At 46.4% G+C, this 19,620-nt stretch overlaps 1 protein-coding gene across 1 annotated transcript in view; it reads right to left on the bottom strand.

The window, feature by feature from the left end:
* Window positions 1-19,620, bottom strand: part of PNPT1 (polyribonucleotide nucleotidyltransferase 1) — a 105,622-nt gene that overhangs the window by 70,491 nt on the left and 15,511 nt on the right. The window contains exons 8-10 of the mRNA XM_073673349.1: window positions 11,263-11,376; window positions 3,692-3,878; window positions 231-282 (exon numbers count right to left, since the gene is read on the bottom strand). Coding sequence (XP_073529450.1) covers window positions 231-282; window positions 3,692-3,878; window positions 11,263-11,376 — 353 coding nt within the window. The remainder of the gene's footprint in view (window positions 1-230; window positions 283-3,691; window positions 3,879-11,262; window positions 11,377-19,620) is intronic.

Raw genomic sequence — 19,620 nt, 5'->3', positions numbered from 1 at the left:
ATAATAAATCATTAAAATAAAGTTTCAGTACGTCATTTACAATAGGCTTGCCCACAGATAACTGGGGGGCTATGCTGCAAGTAAGGGAGCAGTTAAAGGTCAAGCAGATGTGTGGAGCAAAGTGGCAAAAAGGTCCTTTTTTTTTTTTTTTCTTTTCTATAGCTGAAAATCCCTTTAGATTTACCAACGTCACTAGTGAAATAAGAAAATGCAAAAATTTTATCACTTACTTTGTCATGAGTGACATCGGAAAAAACTGCATACAGCCTTTCAGATGCAATCCTGAAGGAGAAAAAAAGGAGGTAAAGGAGAATCAAATTAGTTACAAGCATGCCTTTGTCAGAAACATTGTAGTGGAGTATTCAGCAGGAGAGAGAATTTATACAGATAAAAAAAAAACTTAATGATATACTTAAAAAGATGATACCTAGGAATCAAAGACACAAATGAACCATAAAGTGCAAGTGCTTCAAATATCAAACAGTGTTATATATAAAATGGTTTGATCTCACCACTTAGATAAAATTTCTCCGGGCGCAGGAGACTGGTACATCACACTTATTCGCATTAGACTAAACTAATGGACCCCACTCAAACAAAAGTGTATCCTGTATGCAGGTATGATCGCTACGCGTTTCCTCCCCCGTGTGGGGGACTCATCAGGGGATATAAGACAATCATGGGCACTGGTTCCTGCAGTGGCAGGTAACTAGATGTCTAGCTAGTGTAGTCACTGCTATCTAGCTAGGGGGAGTAAACGCGTAGGGATCATACCGGCATGTATGATGATGTACCAGTCTCCTGCACCCGGAGAAATTTTGTCTAAGTGGTGAGATCAAACCATTTTATATATAACACTGTTTGATATTTGAAGCACTTGCACTTTATGGTTCATTTGTGTCTTTGATTCCTAGGTATAGTCTTTTTAAGTATATCATTAAAAGTTATATTTTATCTATATAAATATTCTCTCCTGATGAATACTCTGATTTATAATAGGAGATTTGTCACAGGGACGGCAACTATACCGTAACCCTTGCTGTATTCCTATTTGTCAGAAACATTGCCAACTATACATCCGAAATTCTGAAAAGTGTTCCAGAAGTTTTATTTTCCTTTTTAACCTCTTACTTCTGGAGCCTGCTTTGACCTCATATACAGAGCAATTACTCAGCAGCCAAGTATATTTCCCTAATTGAAAAAACTCTTAAACCAAAACGAGATCAAGAAAAAAAAAAAAATTCCACGAAACTACCCGTAAATACTCAAGTATAAGCCGACTTTTTCAGCACATTTTTTATGCTGAAAAAGCCCCCCACAGCTTATACTCGGAGGTTATATATATACTGGCCGTGGGGTGGGTGTTTTGGCAGCGGAGTAGTGGGCACAGGCAGTAGCCGGCTGCTGCAGCTACCACGTGTGCCCACAGTCAGCAGCAGCGCAGCTCTGTGCCCGCTATTAGAGAGTATGAATATTCACTCTTCTCCACTCCAATGGGCATAAAGAAGAATGAATATTGATTCTCTTTAGTAGCGGGCACAGAGGATCGCTGAGCCGCGGCAGCTGCTGACCGTGTACGCCATTAAAGAAATTAATATTCACTCTTCTTCGCGCCCATAGTCCCAGTGTGGAGAGGAGTGAATATCCCCGCAGCCCACCTCGGCGTCTGAGGGCGCATGGCAGTGATGTCATGCGCTGCTCAGATGCTGAGGGGGCCCGTGCCCGGCAGGATCGGGGGGGCGATTGAGGGGGCCCGTGCCCGGCAGGATCGGGGGGGCGATTGAGGGGGCCCGTGCCCGGCAGGATCGGGGGGGGGGGGCGATTGAGGGGGCCCGTGCCCGGCAGGATCGGGGGAGGGGGGGCGATTGAGGGGGCCCGTGCCCGGCAGGATCGGGGGGGGGCGATTGAGGGGGCCCGTGCCCGGCAGGATCGGGGGGGGCGATTGAGGGGGCCCGTGCCCGGCAGGATCGGGGGGGGGGCGATTGAGGGGGCCCGTGCCCGGCAGGATCGGGGGGGGCGATTGAGGGGGCCCGTGCCCGGCAGGATCGGGGGGCGATTGAGGGGGCCATACAAACCAGGATTGGTGATGAGGGGGCAATACTTACCAGGATGGGAAAATCTGCCACTAGCTGCTGCATTTTCCACCCTCTGCTTATACTCGAGTCAATAAGTTTTCCCAGTTTTTTTGTGGTAAAATTAGGTGCCTCGGCTTATACTCGGGTCAGCTTATACTCGAGTATATACAGTAATAAGCATAATTTAATCATCCCCACTGCACTCATATAGCCAAAAAAAACTAAAAAAGAGAAAGTGCAGAATGCAAAAAAATCATAATAAAATATACATTATTATTAGATATCACTAAAAATATAAAAAATAGGTAAAATTGCCAAAAATACACAGACATAGAGCAAGATAGTGTGTGAGCCAAAAGGTACATAAACGGGTATATTGCAATATAAGAAGGATAACAATGTGAATGAGGAGGAATCAGACAAAAATACATATCTTTATGTTAAAATCCTTCTGTAAAATGTACTCATTTATCTGGCGCCAATTAATAAGAGCAGCATAGTGGCTCAGTGGTTAACACTGTTGCTTTGCAGAACTGGGGTCCTGGGTTCAAATCCCATCAAGGACAACATGTGCAAGGAGTTTGTATGTTCTCCCCATGTTTGCGTGGGTTTCCTCCAGGTTCTCCGGTTTCCTCTCACACTCCAAAGACATACTGATAGGGAATCTAGATTATGAGCCCCAATGGGGACAGTGATGATGATGTCTGTAAACTGCGGTGGAATTAATGGCGCTATATAAATGAGTAACAAATAAATTACTTCCGCATCAGGAGGAGAGTGCCGCTGGTGACCTGCTGGCAGCTGTCTGCTGACACTACTTGATATATCGGCTGGTATTATATATCACATGTACATGACACCTGCCAATCGTGTGCACAATCATCTGCAGCGAACTACAGCAGCACCGCTCACAAACCCCTTTAATCACTGACTGCTAAAATGCAATTCATTCAAACAGATGACAGCTGTAAGGGAAAGGTCCCAAGAATAGAACATCATCTTTAGCAAGTTATGAGATCACTATATTTTTCGGACTATTAGATGCAGCAATAATTAGAAGCACAAAAATAGGAATTTTTTTTTTCTTTTTTCGTTAGACATTCAGGTAATAGACCGATGATTTGGTAAAGACACTGTGATGTATGAAAGTTTAAAAGGGGTTGTCTGGTCTAAAACAATAAGTCTGCGGTCACACTGTGTGACTGCAGACTTGTGAATGCCCCCAGTGCAAGCAATGTGCGCGGTGAGGATTTTCCGGTTTCTGAGCCGGGACTGTTGGTGATGATGTATGTGATAAATATTTCCGGGCAGAACCCGACTAGTGGGCGCAGCCTCGCTCCACACACTTGTATTGAGCGAGGCCATGCCCACTAGAAGAGGTGCGCAGCGTCGCTCAATAGAGCATGACCACACCTACTAGACGGTAGTACATCACCGTCGTTCCCAGCTTAGAAACTGGGGAATCATCACGGCGCACAGTGCGTGCGCTGGGAGGATTCATAACACACAGTGACTGCAGACTTATCAATTTAGACCGAGCAACTCCTTTAATGCTCATTTCCATGTAAGCAGGCAATATGCTGCTGAAGGCCAATAAATTCACAAGATTTACTCACGATTTTGCGGCCTCCACGATCTCATCAGGAGCTGTGAACAGTTTCTGGACGGTGCGTTTCGGCTTCCCGTGCTCTTTTGCTAGTTGCTGTATGCAGTTGATGATTTGACTCGTTTGCTTCACTCCCAGTTTAACCGCATGACAAAAATCCTGCTGTAATACATTCTCTGCGGCGGCCTCAAGCATCACTGCCAACAAATGAGGAAAGGGACATTTAAAAATTAAAATCAATACGCAAATACAGCTGTTCTGACACAGGGTACACAGTGCAGCTTCAGAGAAGATGCAACACTTTTATAAAGGGTAGTCACATTTCTTCCACAAATCAACTATTCAGAGCAATGCTTCTTTCTCCAATTATTAGACCTTTCTCCCTCTTTTGCATGGATCAACCACTCCCACTGGTAAAAGTCATGAATCGAAGGATGAGAGATGATGGATAGGAAACCATTACAGTTGCTGTCCATAGAAGTCTAAGGAATGAGGCTACTAAACAGAAAGGATGACATACATACAAGGTGTTGCCTTTTGTAAATGTTCTGTTATTGCAATCCAGTGCTGCATTCACAGCAACACTTCTCATTACTGCATGCGAGACAAGTATATGGGAGCAGAATCTCATCAGGTCTGTGTGGTGTCTTGGAAAAAATAACAGCAAGTCTATGCCCAATCTGAACACGTCATAAAATGGCCATTTAATATTATTCCTCATGTACACACCTGCTGATTGAAAGAAGTCACCTGAAATAAGTTACACTATAAAAATGGATTGTCCACCACTGGACAGACCCTTATCAATAGGTCAGGGTGCTGCATAAATAAAAATCTATAATTACAACCCGGACTGGGGCCTTTAGTTTGCTCCCAGTCCTGTGTTCCCCATCTATTCCTGATAAACAATATCTGACCGCTGCAGCCAGTCAGCAGCTACTGATTGGCTGTATCTTTCACATTTCCATCAGAGTAGAAGAAACACTCAGTTTCTGCACCAGTTTGATGCAGTGGTCTTGTCACATTGTTTATGTCATCAAACCGGTGGGGAAAACACACACACACACACACACACACACACACACACACACACACACACACACACACTTGAGAGCAGAGGAGCGGCGCCGGTCCATGAAAGAAGTATAGATATTTTTCTATTTATGCAGCACCTTAGGGACATTTATAGGCATTTTCCAGTAGAGGAAAACTCCTTTAAGGAGAATCTATTGCTTCCTGAAAGATTTACTGAAGTAAAAAGACCAAAATATAAAACCTCTGCCAAATATAGAATATATATACACACTAAAAAAAATCCTGTCCAATTTAGAGATTATAGCTCCTACCGTATAAAAGTAGAGACTGGACTTGGTCTCTGCTGTGTCACTATCTGGACAGCTGTGCGAAACGTGCTGCATCTGAGCTGAAAGATCCCATTGTATAGATAGGAGGGACGGGAAGAGCGCAGTATGGAAGCATCAGTGTGCTGAGGTCTTATGCTCTTTTCTTACTAAATGTTATTATATGGCGACAATGTAAGATAGATTCCTGTGTATTATTGAGAAGTAGGATCCTGTGACAGCCTCTTGTGGCTGGCTGTGTAAAGTATGCAGTCAGAGGTTGATTTTTTTTTTTTTTTTTTGCAGATTAACCCCTTATACACTGTGCCGAATTATTAGACAAATGCGTATTTTGATCACATGATACTTTTTATACATGTTGTCCTACTCCAAGCTGCATAGGCTTGAGAGCCAACTACCAATTAAGTAAATCTGGTGATGTGCATATCTGTAATGAGGAGGGGTGTTGACTACTGACATCAACACCCTATATAAGGTGTGCTTAATTATTAGGCAACTTCCTTTCCTTTGGCAAAATGGGTCAGAAAAGAGATTTGACCGGCTCTGAAAAGTCCAAAATTGTGAGATGTCTTGCAGAGGGATGCAGCAGTCTTGAAATTTCCAAACTTTTGAAGCGTGATCACCGAACAATCAAGCGTCTCAAGGCAAATAGCCAACAGGGACGCAAGAAGCGAATTGGCCAAAAAAGGCGCAAAATAACTGCCCATGAATTGAGGAAAATCAAGCATGAAGCTGCCAAGATGCCATTCGCCACCAGTTTTGCCATATTTCAGAGCTGCAACGTTACTGGAGTATAATAATAATAATAATATAATAATAATAGTTTATTTTTATAGCGCCAACATATTCCGCAGCACTTTACAAATTTTAGGGGGGACTTATACAGACAATACAGAATAAGCATATCTCATATCGAACGGAGTGAGGGCCCTGCTCGCGAGCTTACAGTCTATGAGGAAGTGGGGGAGACACAAAAGGTAAAAAGTACATATATTGTATAATGCAGCCTTGATATACTGAATAGGATAAATAATAATACATGGACTGGTCGCCAGCCAGTATGTGTGCAGTCCTGACAGAGGCTTTTATGTGCATGGTTGGTTTGAACCCGAAGTTGAAGAAGATTTTAATATGGGGGAAAGCTGGGATGGACAGAGTGTGTTTAGGTGATACGCCAGTCTAAAGAAATGTGTTTTTAGGGTTCGCTTGAAACTGTGGGTATTGGGAATTAATCGAACTGTCCTGGGTAGTGCATTCCAGAGAATTGGCGCAGCACGCGAGAAATCTTGGAGACGGGAGTGGGAAGTTCGGATTATGGAGGATTTTAGTTTCAAGTCATTTGCAGAACGGAGGGCACGTGTAGGGTGGTAGACTGAGACAAGGGAGGAGATGTAGGGGGGTACTGAAGCATGGAGCGCTTTGTGGGTAAGCGTGATAAGTTTAAAACGAACTCTATATTGGATGGGCAACCAATGCAATGACTGGCACAGGGAAGAGGCATCTGAGTAGCGGTTGGCGAGGAATATGATCCTGGCTGCTGCGTTCAGGACGGATTGGAGAGGGGAGAGTTTAGTAAGAGGGAGACCGATTAGTAGAGCGTTGCAATAGTCAAGACGAGAATGAATAAGAGCGACAGTAAGAGTTTTTGCCGAGTCAAAGGTGAGAAAAGTCCTGATTCTTGAGATGTTTTTGAGGTGTAGATGACATGAACGAGCGAGTGATTTGATGTGAGGAGTGAAAGAAAGATCTGAATCAAAAATGACCCCAAGACAGCGGGCTTGTAGCTGGGGAGTAATGGTTGAGCCACAAACGGAGATGGCAATATCGGGCACAGGTAGATTAATGGAGGGAGGAAAGACGAGTAGTTCAGTTTTTGACAGATTCAGTTTTAGGTAGAGGGAGGACATAATGTTAGACACAGCAGAAAGACAATCACTGGTCTTTTGTAGTAATGCAGGGGTGATGTCCGGAGCAGAGGTGTATAATTGGGTGTCATCAGCATAGAGATGGTACTGAAAACCGAATCTACTGATTGTTTGTCCAATAGGAGCGGTGTATAAGGAGAAAAGAAGGGGGCCTAGGACTGATCCTTGAGGAACCCCGACAGTAAGAGGAAGTAGGGAGGAGGAGGAGCCGGCAAAAGACACAGAGAAGGAGCGGTCAGAGAGATAAGAGGAGAACCAGGAGAGAACCGTGTCCTTGAGGCCAATAGTGCGGAGCATAGTGAGGAGGAGCTGGTGATCCACAGTGTCAAATGCTGCAGAGAGATCCAGGAGAATCAGCAGGGAGTAGTGACCATTAGATTTAGCTGTTAGTAGATCATTAGAGACTTTAGTGAGGGCAGTTTCAGTAGAATGTAAAGAGCGGAAACCAGATTGTAAAGGGTCAAGAAGAGAGTTGTCTGAGAGATAGCGGATTAGACGGGAGTGGACCAGGCGTTCCAGGAGTTTAGAGATAAAGGGAAGATTGGAAACAGGTCTGTAGTTGGCCGTGCAGTTCTGGTCGAGGGATGGTTTTTTAAGTAATGGTTGTATGCTGGCGTGTTTAAAAGAAGAGGGAAAGATACCAGATGAGAGGGAAAGGTTGAAAATTTTAGTTAGGTGAGAGGTGACAGCTGGAGCAAGGGACTGAAGGAGATGTGAGGGAATAGGGTCGCTGGTGCAGGTGGTAGGGCGAGAAGATGCAAGGAGCCTGATCACTTCATCTTCCGTGACTGGTTCGAAGTCAGAAAATGAGCAAGATACAATGTGGCGGGGGGGGAGCATGCATAACATTTGGGGATTGGGAGAAAATTTCCTGTCGGATATGGTCAATTTTTTCTTTGAAATAGTTAGCCAGATCGTCAGCGCTGAGGTCGGTGGTCGGGGCCTGTGCTGTTTGATTGAGGAGAGAATGAAACGTGTCAAAGAGTCGTTTAGGATTATTGGAAAGTGAGATGATGAGGTTGTTAAAGTAGGTTTGTTTGGAGAGGTGAAGGGCAGAGTTATATGTTTTCAGCATAAATTTATAGTGGAGGAAATCTTCGGGCAGATTTGATTTTCTCCACAGCCGTTCAGCGCACCTGGAGTACCTCTGGAGAAGACGTGTTTGAGGCGTGTGCCAGGGTTGTCGCCGTCTATGCCGAATTGTTCTTTGTGTAGGAGGTGCGGCTTCATCCAGGGCGCATAGCATTATTTTGTTATAATGCTTCAATGCAGATTCGGGACATGAGAGGGAGGAGATTGGGGCCAATGATGATTGCAACCTTTTTATAAATTTCTGGGTGTTAATGGCGCGTAAATTTCTATAAGTGTGGACGGTGGGAGTGTCTTGAGTAGAGTCACAGTTCTTGACAGAGAATGAAAGAAGATTATGGTCAGAGAGTGGAAGGGGAGAGTTAGTAAAGTCATGTACTGAGCAAAGCCGGGAGAAGATCAGGTCCAATGTGTTCCCGTCCTCATGTGTAGGAGAATTAGCAAGCTGTGAAAGGCCGAAGGAGGAGGTTAATGATAAAAGATGCGTGGCAGATGGGGAAAGAGGATCGCCAATTGGGATGTTAAAGTCTCCCATGATTATCGTGGGGATGTCGCAGGATAGAAAATTTGTAAGCCAGGCAGCAAAGTGATCCAGGAATTGACGGGGGGGACCTGGGGGGCGATAGACAACCGCCACTCGCAGGGAGAAGGGCCGGTAGAGTCTGACTGTGTGGGCCTCAAAGGACGGGAAGATGAGGGAGGGTACAGGGGGGATAACCTGAAAAGTACATTTTGTTGAAAGAAGCAGACCAACACCTCCACCTGATCTGTTGTCAGGTCGCGGGGTATGAGAGAAATGTAGGCCACCATAGGAGAGAGCTGCAGCGGCGGTGGTGTCCGACTGCTGGATCCAGGTTTCAGTGAGAGCCAGAAGGTTGAGGGAATTAGAGAGGAAAAAGTCATGGATGTAAGAGAGTTTATTACAAGCTGAGCGTGCATTCCAAAGGGCACAGTTGAATGAGACAGAAGATATGCAGGGAATATTAATGAGATTAGCAGGGTTTCTGAATGTAACAGGGAAAGAGTTAGTGTTATTATTACTGGAGGGTCCTGGGTTGGGAGAAATATCACCTGCGACTAATAGAAGGAAGATACAGAGAGTGAGCAGATGATTGAGTGATTTGTGAGAGCGTTTCCTGCGTTGTATGGTGGGAATGAATGGATCTGCGTGGTATAACATTGTGAAGAGAGCATGACAACTGTACATAGGAGAAGAGAGGAGTGAGGGATTAATATGGATGAAGTGTGCCGCATTTGTGGGTGAACGGTGAATGTGGATGATTGTAGCAACCAGAGTATAAATGGCACAGATACAAATGGTGAAAACTGTTTGCCAAAAAGATGACCTGGAAGCAAGTTTGTAAAGCACAAGGTGTGCGATACTCAGGGACATGGCCAAGGTAAGGAAGGCTGAAAAACGACCACCTTTGAACAAGAAACATAAGATAAAACGTCAAGAATGGGCCAAGAAATATCTTAAGACTGATTTTTCAAAGGTTTTATGGACTGATGAAATGAAAGTGACTCTTGATGGGCCAGATGGATGGGCCAGAGGCTGGATCAGTAAAGGGCAGAGAGCTCCACTCCGACTCAGACGCCAGCAAGGTTGAGGTGGGGTACTGGTATGAGCTGGTATCATCAAAGATGAACTTGTGGGACCTCTTCAGGTTGAGGATGAAGTGAAGCTCAACTCCCAGACCTACTGCCAGTTTCTGGAAGACAACTTCTTCAAGCAGTGGTACAGGAAGAAGTCGGTATCGTTCAAAAAAAACATGATTTTCATGCAGGACAATGCGCCATCACATGCATCCAACTATTCCACAACGTGGCTGGCCAGTAAAGGTCTAAAAGAAGAAAAAATAATGACATGGCCCCCTTGTTCACCTGATCTGAACCCCATAGAGAACCTGTGGTCCATCATAAAATGTGAGATCTACAGGGAGGGAAAACAGTACACCTCTCGGAACAGTGTCTGGGAGGCTGTGCTGGCTGCTGCACGCAATGTTGATCGAAAACAGATCAAGCAACTGACAGAATCTATGGATGGAAGGCTGTTGAGTGTCATCATAAAGAAAGGTGGCTATATTCATCACTAATTTTTTTTTTTTTTTACATGTCAGAAATGTTTATTTCTAAATTTTGTGCACTGCTATTGGTTTACCTGGTGAAAATAAGCAAGTGAGATGGGATTATATTTGGTTTTTATTAAGTTGCCTAATAATTCGGCACAGTAATAGTTACCTGCACAAACAGATATCCTCCTAAGATAGCCAAATCTAATATTAATAATAATATTAAGCTTGGATATTTATGAGTCTTTTGGGTTGATTGAGAACATAGTTGTTGATCAATAATAAAAATAATCCTCTAAAATACAACTTGCCTAATAATTCTGCACACAGTGTAAGCAGCTATGTCTTCCTCTTGCAGATCAACCCTTTAGAAGCAGCTGTAACCTCCTCCTTTATTTGGGCTGCATAATAGATGGGGACATTTTACTGCTTGGCTGATAAATAATATTAAATATGCGGTGAAGCTCAGGCTCTTGCTGGAAGGTGTAAAGATTTTTTTTGCAGGTTTGAACTTTGCTGCTTTATTGTCCATTAGGAAGCATAAATGAATTAATTCAGCAGGTTTATTTTTTTTTTGGGTGTATTTATGAGAAAAATAGGTAAATCAATTCTCTTTTTCTATGGACCAGCGAGTCAGCAAAATAGGCCAAATCTTGACAGAAAATAGAAATCACCCGATTTGCCAATAACATGTATTTGAGTAAAGTTTTATAATTTCATCTACTGTCACTTTTCCATTTCTCAGGACTGATAGGTCCTCGAGAAATAAGAAATATACAGGGAAACTTTATCTTTTTGTTTTTTTCTTCTACCAAATCTAGTTTGGGTTAAAAGTCATGCATGCCGGAGCTATAGTGTGAAGTCAATGTGTGAAGTGTAGAGTCAGCCCAGAGATGGGTATATGCATGATGACTAGAAGGGCAATGCCATGGGGACAGATTTAAGAAACAGGCTGAAAGGAAAATTGTCTTTGTTGCCCATTTCAACCCATCACTTCACAGCTTTCCTTTCTCATAGGGCTTCTCATATATAAAAGCTGGATTGTGATTGGTTCCTAATGGCAACAAATATATAAATTATTTTTTATTGTGGGCACTTGTTAAATTTGCCCCGAGATATAAACAATTTACTCACCTACTTGGTTTTGGGAAGAACCAGTGACTATTAAATTCAATAAACTCGTTGACATTTCTTTTCTGTTAGGATTAACGATAAACTCGCCGTTTATTAGGCCAATTCTAACGGCTCCTAAAAGGACAAAAATCAAGTCAATATTTGCCAAGTATTAATTTCACGTATCACAATTTACTTGCACTTTACAGATTATATATATATTAGGATGTACTCATTTATACTGATTGAGAAAGACTCCATAGAGAGCAGAAACACAGATGGTGAATAAAAGATCCTTACTTTTTCACTATTTTGGATATGCTGTTGGGAAGCTTTGACAGTTCCCTTGGGAGAGTTTTGCACCCATTTAGGTACTGCTGCTATATTTCTGAATTTTTATAACTAAAACTAAAGTTCTTTCTGACAAATCTGTTGTGATGTACTCATTTATACTGAGCACTGTGTGTGTTTGTGATGTACAGCGTTTCTCTGAAAATAACACAGGGTCTTCTATTATTTTTTTGCTCCAAATAATGGGTTAGAGCTTATTTTCAGAGGTTTCTTTTTTTCTCCATGAACAATTCACATTTATTCTTGGAAAAAAAAAAAAAAAATCAACATTTTTTCAAATATAATCACATTCTGGAACATCAACATAACTCTCCAAACCCTGAATTCCATCATGAATTTCTTGAGATCCTATTTCCTTTTCCATGTACAACAATCTACTCTTTACACTGGCTGATGAAGAACGAAGGGGTTAGAACGATCACTAAGGTTGAGTGCCCACAATGCGTTTCCGCGGCGGCATCTCCACCGTGGAAACGCATTAAAATAACTTGTTAAGAGGTCTGGGATGTTTCCCATTGATAATCCACATGTGCTGTGCACATGCTGCAGAAATTTCCGCTGCGGAATATCATTGTGGAAAAATCCGCAGCCCATCAATTTGGGTGTGATTTTGCGGCGAAATCGCGCCCATTGACTTGCATTGAACCACATAATATCTGCACGTATACATGTAGATGTTATGAGGCTCAATGCGCGGATGGTACCCGGGTCTGGAGAAGAGGAGACTCTCATCCGACCCGGGTACCAAAGTACCTGCAAGTAAAAAGAGAATAAAGTAAAAAATAAAATTATTCATAGTCACCTCTCCGGCGGCCCCCGGTCTCCTCCTGGCAGCGTCCTCTCTCCTCGGCGTCCCGCGGTGTACTGGCAGGACCTGTGGTGACGTCATTTAGTCAGCTGATGGTCACGCGACCGCTGACGTCAGGTGATGGTCGCGTGACCATTAGCTGACTAAATGACGTCACCGCAGGTCCAACCAGTACACCGCGGAACGCCGAGGACGCTGCCAGGAGGAGACCGGGGGCCGTCGGAGAGGTGAATATAAGGTTTTTTATTTCTTTTTTAAATTCTTTTTTTTTACTTTAGATGCAGCATTTGAAGCAGAAATCTCCTCATAAGTTGGTCACACAATATAAATCCATGCCAGTTGCATGCATTTATATTGTGTGACCAACTTGTCAAGCACTTTTCCTAGTGATGCTCAAAATCGCTTGGAAAAATGCTTTAAAAAGAGGGATTTTTGGGTACTCACCGTAAAATCTCTTTCTTGGAGCCTTCATTGGGGGACACAGGACCATGGGTGTATGCTGCTGTCGCTAGGAGGTTGACACTATGCAAAAAAAAGGAAAATAGCTCCTCCTCCGCAGTATGCACCCGCCTACAGGCACCAAGCTCACCAGTTAGTGCCTAGAGCAGTAGGAGAAGCACAATAAAAACCAACTATGTAATGCCCAATGGGGCACAACCGTGAAAAACTAAATGAGATGCCCAACAGGGCCAACAGGACATAAGTCCAAACATATGGAGGGTGCTGTGTCCCCCAATGAAGGCTCCAAGAAAGAGATTTTACGGTGAGTACCCAAAAATCCCTCTTTCTTTATCGCTTCATTGGGGGACACAGGACCATGGGACGTCCCAAAGCAGTCCCTTGGGTGGGAGAACAGAAGATAGTCACAGAATAGGTCAGACTTCGGCAACTGCCGCCTGCAGGACCTTCCGTCCAAGACTGGCATCAGCCGAAGAATAAGTGTGGACCTTGTAAAACCTTGAAAAGGTGTGAAGAGAAGACCACGTTGCGGCCTTGCAGATTTGAGAGGCTGAAGCCTGATGGCGAACCGCCCAAGAGGCCCCCACCGCCCTGGTGGAGTGAGCCCTTACTCCGGGAGTGGGAGGTTTGCCCGAGATGCAATGTGCCTCCAAGATGGTCGAACGTATCCAAAGGGCGATGGTTGACTTGGAAGCCGGGAGACCCTTTCGATGCCCCTCAGGGATGACAAAAAGGGCATCCGAGCGCCGAAGGGAGGCCGTTCTGGAAAGGTACACACGTAGAGCTCTGACCAGGTCCAGTTTGTGCAGAGACTTCTCCCGTGGATACACTGGAGCAGGGCAAAAGGAAGGCAAAACGATGTCCTCATTAATGTGAAAAGCAAAAACCACTTTTGGAAAAAGGAAGGCACCGGCCTGAGCACTACCTTGTCCTGATGGAATACCAGAAAAGGCGACCGACAAGAGAGGGGTGCGAGTTCTGTGACCCTTCTAATAGGTAACAGCCACCAGAAAAACCACCTTCCAGAAAAGGAGAGAGGCTGGAATGTCCTGAATGGGTTCAAAAGGAGGCTGTTGTAGGACGCTTAGGACCATATTAAGGTCCCATGGTTCCACTGGAGGGCGATAGGGGGGCGCTAGGTGGGCCACTCCTTGTAGAAAGGTCCTGACCTGAGGACGGCTAGCTAAGTTACGTTGAAATAGGATGGACAAGGCCGAAACTTGGCCCTTGAGAGTGCTGAGAGATAGTCCCGCCTCTAGGCCAGACTGAAGAAAAGCCAAAATGACTGGCAAAGAAAAGGACATAGGAGTCAGTTGATCTTGTTCACAGTGACGAAAAAAGGCTCTCCAAGTTCTGTGGTATATGCGCGAGGTAGCGGGTTTTCTGGCGTTAATTAGGGTCTGAATGACATTGTCAGTAAAGCCCGCCGTCTTCAACACCGCGGCCTCAACAGCTATACCATTAAATTCAGAGAACGAGAACTCTGATGAAGAATAGGACCCTGAGAGAGGAGGTCCGGACGGTCTGGTAGTCTCCAGGGGGAGTCGACAAGCAGATTTACCAGATCCGCGTACCAGACGCGTCTGGGCCAATCTGGGGCTACTAGGAGAACTGGTACTCCCTCTGTCTTGACCTTTTTGATGACTCGAGGGATCAAAGGTACAGGTGGAAAGAGATAGGGCAGTTGGAACTGTGACCATGATATGACTAGCGCGTCCTGAGCGATTGCTAGTGGATCGCGGGAGCGAGCTACAAAGGACGGGACCTTGTGGTTTAACCGGGACGCCATGAGGTCGATGTCCGGCGTGCCCCACCGCAAGCAGATTTGGTGAAACACCTCGGGATGGAGAGACCATTCTCCTGAGGCGAGGCCCTGCCGACTGAGGAAGTCGGCCGCCAATTGTCGAACCCTGGAATGTGGACTGCTGAGATTGCTGGGACCGTTTTCTCGGCCCAAAGTAGCACTCTTGCCACCTCTTTTAAAACGGCTTGCTGCGCGTTCCTCCCTGATGGTTTATGTATGCCACGGCCGTGGCATTGTCCGATTGTACCCGGACTGGGGACCCTGCCAGGATCTTCTGCCAGTGACGCAACGCCAGGTAAATCACCTTCATCTCCAGAATGTTTATGGGAAGGGAGACTTCGTGGGGACTCCACCGGCCCTGGACCGTGTGTTGTAGGAAAACTGCCCCCCAACCGATGAGACTGGCATCGGTCGTGACCACCTGCCAGTGAAGCGGAAGGAATGATCTCCCGGGTCTGAAGGAAGAAGGGCGGGACCACCAGGTTAGGGACCGTCTTACTTGACGAGGTAACTTGATGCGTTGATCTAGAGATGACGGATTCTTGTCCCAAGCTGAGAGAAGGGCTAGTTGAAGAGACCGGGTATGGAACTGGGCAAACGGAACTGCCTCCATGGCTGCTACCATCTTTCCCAAGACACTCATGCATAGGCGAAGGGAGTGTGGACCTGGGTCAGAGAGGATGTGGATTGCTTGTCGTAGGGAGTTTATCTTTTCCCTCGGAAGGAGGACCCGGGCACGGGTCGTGTCGAACTGCATCCCTAGGAAGGTTAGGCGTTGGCATGGGACCAGGGAGGATTTGTCCGTGTTGATCAGCCAGCCTAACCGGGAGAGAGTGTTCAAGGTGATCTGGAGGCTGTGCAGACAGTCCTTGAACATGGGGCCCTTGATTAACAGGTCGTCGAGGTAGGGGATGATTACAATTCCCCTTGTTCGAAGAATGACCTTAACTGTCGCCATCACCTTCGTGAAAACCCTCGGGGCTGTGGCGAGGCCGAAGGGGAGGGCAGTGAACTGGTAATGCGCGTTCTTGAAGGAAAAGCGTAGGAACTTCTGATGTGACGCGCAGATTGGGATGTGAAGGTATGCATCCTGAATGTCCACTGAACATAAATATTCCCCGGCCTCCATCGAGGCGATTACAGACCTGAGGGACTCCATCCTGAACTGTCGGATGCGTACATGTCGGTTTAGCTGGTCCAGAATCGGACATAGTGAGCCGTCCTTTTTTGGGACTACAAAGAGATTTGAGTAAAAACCGGAAAACCTTTCCTGAACGGGAACCGGGACTATGACTCCTGAGCCAGAAGAGAGGTGATGGCTTGGAGGAAACCGGGAAGCAGAGATGGTTGTGGGGGGCGGGACCTGAGAAAGCGTGATCGTGGGCTGGAATCGAACTCAATTTTGTAGCCGGAAGTCACAATTTCTTTTACTCAGGCATCTTCTATTGCCGGGAGCCAAGAATCTGTGAACAGAAGGAGACGGCTGCCCACCCTGGGAGAAGTCCCAGGTGGGAGTGACCCGTCATGTTGTGGAAAACCTGTTGGATCGTGATAGTGATCCAGAGGACTTGGAGGAGCGACTCTTTGGGCGCCAGATAGGCGTGGGCCTAAAAGAAAGGCCTAAGACTGTCCCGCTGTGCTGGAGTACGGTCCTGTTGAGAGGAGGGGTTCGGTTGAGCGAACTGACGAAAGGACCGGGGAGGCGCCTGCTAGGATGCCCTGTCTGAGCTGTTTGGCCCATGCGGACACCGCTTTTGATACCCAAGTTGAGGCGAAGGAAGGGCAGAGGGAGGTGCCCGCAGCCTCAAAGGCTGACTTGGTGAGGGCCTCCACCTGTCTATTCGTGGTATCCTTAAGGGAGGAACCATCCGGAAGAGAGAGTAACGTCTTGGCGGAAAGGCGAGAGACGGGAGGATCCACAGATGGGGACTCCGTCCATTTGCTAACAAGGTCATGGTTAAAGGGGTATAGGATGTTTAACTGTTTCTTTCCTGTAAATCGCTTTTCTGGATGCACCCACTGCTTTTGAAAAACACTGTCAAATTCTGCATGGTTAGAAAAAGTGCGTGCAGGACGCTTAATCTTTTTGAAGGAAACTGAATAATCCCGGGAAGGGCTCTCGTCTTCTGTAACATGCAAAGTCTGATTGACAGCCGTTATAAGGCTGTCTATCATATCCTGGACCTTGGAATTCTGGTCTGAGTCAGAACCAGAGTCTGAATCTGAAGCAGAGTTAGATCCCTGGGCGACCTCCGGGGAAGAGGTGTGAGACGCAGGGAGCATCTTGGAGTCTGGAGAGCTGGAGGATGAGCTTGCGTGGGTCCGTTTCTGAGAACGTGCCGTCAGTCTGCCCCTGTGAGGAGGGGGCAGGGGTGCCTGCGAATCGTCTGTGGGGACGTTCGGAGCGCTGGTGGCCGTGGATAGCATAGGCAAACGTTCTGGCAAGCGTTCTAAGACCTGCACCAGAGATTGAGAAACCTTGGTGAGGTCAGAGACAGACTGTGACATAGCAACAGCCCACTCCGGAGGGGAGGGGGTTACCACGGCCTGAGCGGCAGGGGGATCTTGGGGAGCCAGCATGGCGGGAGGTTTGCAGGTCGAGCAGAAGGCCGTAGTGAGACCCGCGGGCCACTTAGTACCGCAAAGAGCACAGGCGTAGTATGTGACGATGTGAGAGGGACGGACTGAGGGTTCCCTGTGTTTGGGCATTTGTGCCTCACCAGGGATACTGCAGAGGGGAGCGCTGTGAGCAAGGGGGTCGGTGTCAGGACAGAGCCTACCCGATCCTGTAGAGAAGCGGTCCAGTGTCCCCCTGAAGGCTCCGAAGGTGAGGCTGGAGTGGGTCAATAGGTGCCGACGGAGTGGGGAGGTGCGTGCGGCAGAGAGATGGAGTCGGTGCAGAGGACGCAGAGTTGATGACGGAGCGCGACGAGGCTCCGATAGGTAGGGGAGCAGGCTTGAGAGGCCCGCCGTGATAGGTCCGCAGAAGGCACGAGGGCGTGACGGAAGCGTCACTATGCACCTCGGCCCTGGTTGGTCAAAAAGGGGGGGGGGGGGCGTATAGCCGTCGGAGCGGGACCGCCCACCGGACACGCCCCCCCGATGGAGAAAGGCGCAGCAGATTTGCCGCGCATTATGAAGGAGAAGGAGGAAGTGGCCCAGGGAAGCGCTGTTAAGCGCCATGTTTGGTGAGAGGTGGAGGGAGGCAGGTAACGCCGGGGATGTGGGACATGCAGCTAGAAGGCAGGGAGTACCTGTCTTAGCGGGTCCGGGAATCGTCCCTTCCTTTCTCCTTCTGAGGATGGTCTCAGGATGCCTTCCTGGATAGGGGGGGGATCCTGGCTTTTCCTCCTTCCCGCACTGTCCGGTCCTGGACAGTGCAGGAGACGGTGTCAACCCCAGAAAACTGGGGGAAGGTCACCCGCAGGGACCACCGTCTCCCTCCCAGGCCGCTCCGAGGAGGGGGCTGGGGTGGGAAACAGGCTAGGACTGGCCACTGAGATCACCCTGAGACACCCTAACGTGACAGGGGATAAGTCCTGCCCAGCGGGTCCGAGAGTGGGCGATGTGGGGGTAGCCACATTGCTCTCTCGGTCGCTAGTGGGTTAACAGGGGACGCAATGTGCCCTGTTAGCCTGAAGAGCTGTATCTGAAATAAAAAAAAACAAAGGTTAATAAACACAACAGGGTTGGATCTGTGAAGATCCAGGTCTACCTCCTACAGACACTAAGCTTAAACTGGTGAGCTTGGTGCCTGTAGGCGGGTGCATACTGCGGAGGAGGAGCTATTTTCCTTTTTTTGCATAGTGTCAACCTCCTAGAGACAGCAGCATAGACCGATGGTCCTGTGTCCCCCAATGAAGCGATAAAGAAAAACGCATGCATAAACGCATGAAAAAACGCATGTAAAATCCACATGCGTTTTTTCTGCCAAGGAGATGCAGAAATGCTCAGGAAATTTCTGCTTCAAATCTGCATTGTGGGCACATAGAATTATCAGTAGCACATCTCCTGTTTACACCAGGCGATTTGCTAATGAGGACAATGGCCCTGATTCATTAAGACTGGCGTTGTGCAGGCCTGGCTTAATGAACAGGAGGAATATGCACCTAATTTATTAAAAAGGCTCATACCACTTAATAAAATTCTTTAATAAATAAATTAATAAAACCCCTTCACTACCTTTGACGTACAAGTGCATCAATGGTCATGTCCCTGCCTTTGATGTGGGCTTGCACGCTGAGCCCACGTCTTTCCCACACTTAATGGCTGATTTATTCAGCTATCAAGTGCCTCTAACATCCGTGCAATCACTGATAGCAAGATTTAACACGCGCCAACTGGAAGTGCGTCATTAATCCCGCTCATCAGCACTTGTTACGTGATGGGGAGCACCGATGGGTTACCATAACAGCTGGGGGTCTGCTGAAGCCTGTCCTGTGAATGCCGACTCGTGGCCGTTGTAACTTATGCTATACATAGCAGTGCTGAAGCCCTATGTATAGCACAAGCGATCAGACGATCGCAGCTTAAAGTCCCCTGAGGGGAATAAAAGTATAATAAAAAAAAAGTTTTTAAAAATATGAAAAAAACCCCAAAAAGTTCAAATCACCCTTTTCCTCCACTAACAATAAAACAATTAAAAAAACATAACAAAATACATATATTTGGTATCTCTGTATTCAGAAATGTCTGATCAAAACATAAATTAATCTGATCGGTAAACAGCATAATGAGAAAAAAACAACATTGCAATTAAATGCATTAAGAGGAGATCAAAACCTCGTATCTACCCCCAAATGGTATCAATAAAAACGTCAGCTCAGGGCACAAAGAAGAAACCCTCACCCAGCACCAGATCCTGAAAAATGTAAAAGTTAGGAATCTTAGAAAATGGAGACAAAAACTATCTTATTTTTATTTACAAATGTCTACATCTTTTTCACCACCTAAATAA

The sequence above is a fragment of the Phyllobates terribilis genome, unplaced genomic scaffold (assembly GCF_046119375.1).
Source record: "Phyllobates terribilis strain yellow unplaced genomic scaffold, ASM4611937v1 Scaffold_3__8_contigs__length_932513732, whole genome shotgun sequence".
Lineage (NCBI taxonomy): Eukaryota > Metazoa > Chordata > Amphibia > Anura > Dendrobatidae > Phyllobates > Phyllobates terribilis.
Note: the sequence above shows the minus strand (reverse complement) of the source record. Positions and strands in the feature narration are given on the sequence as shown.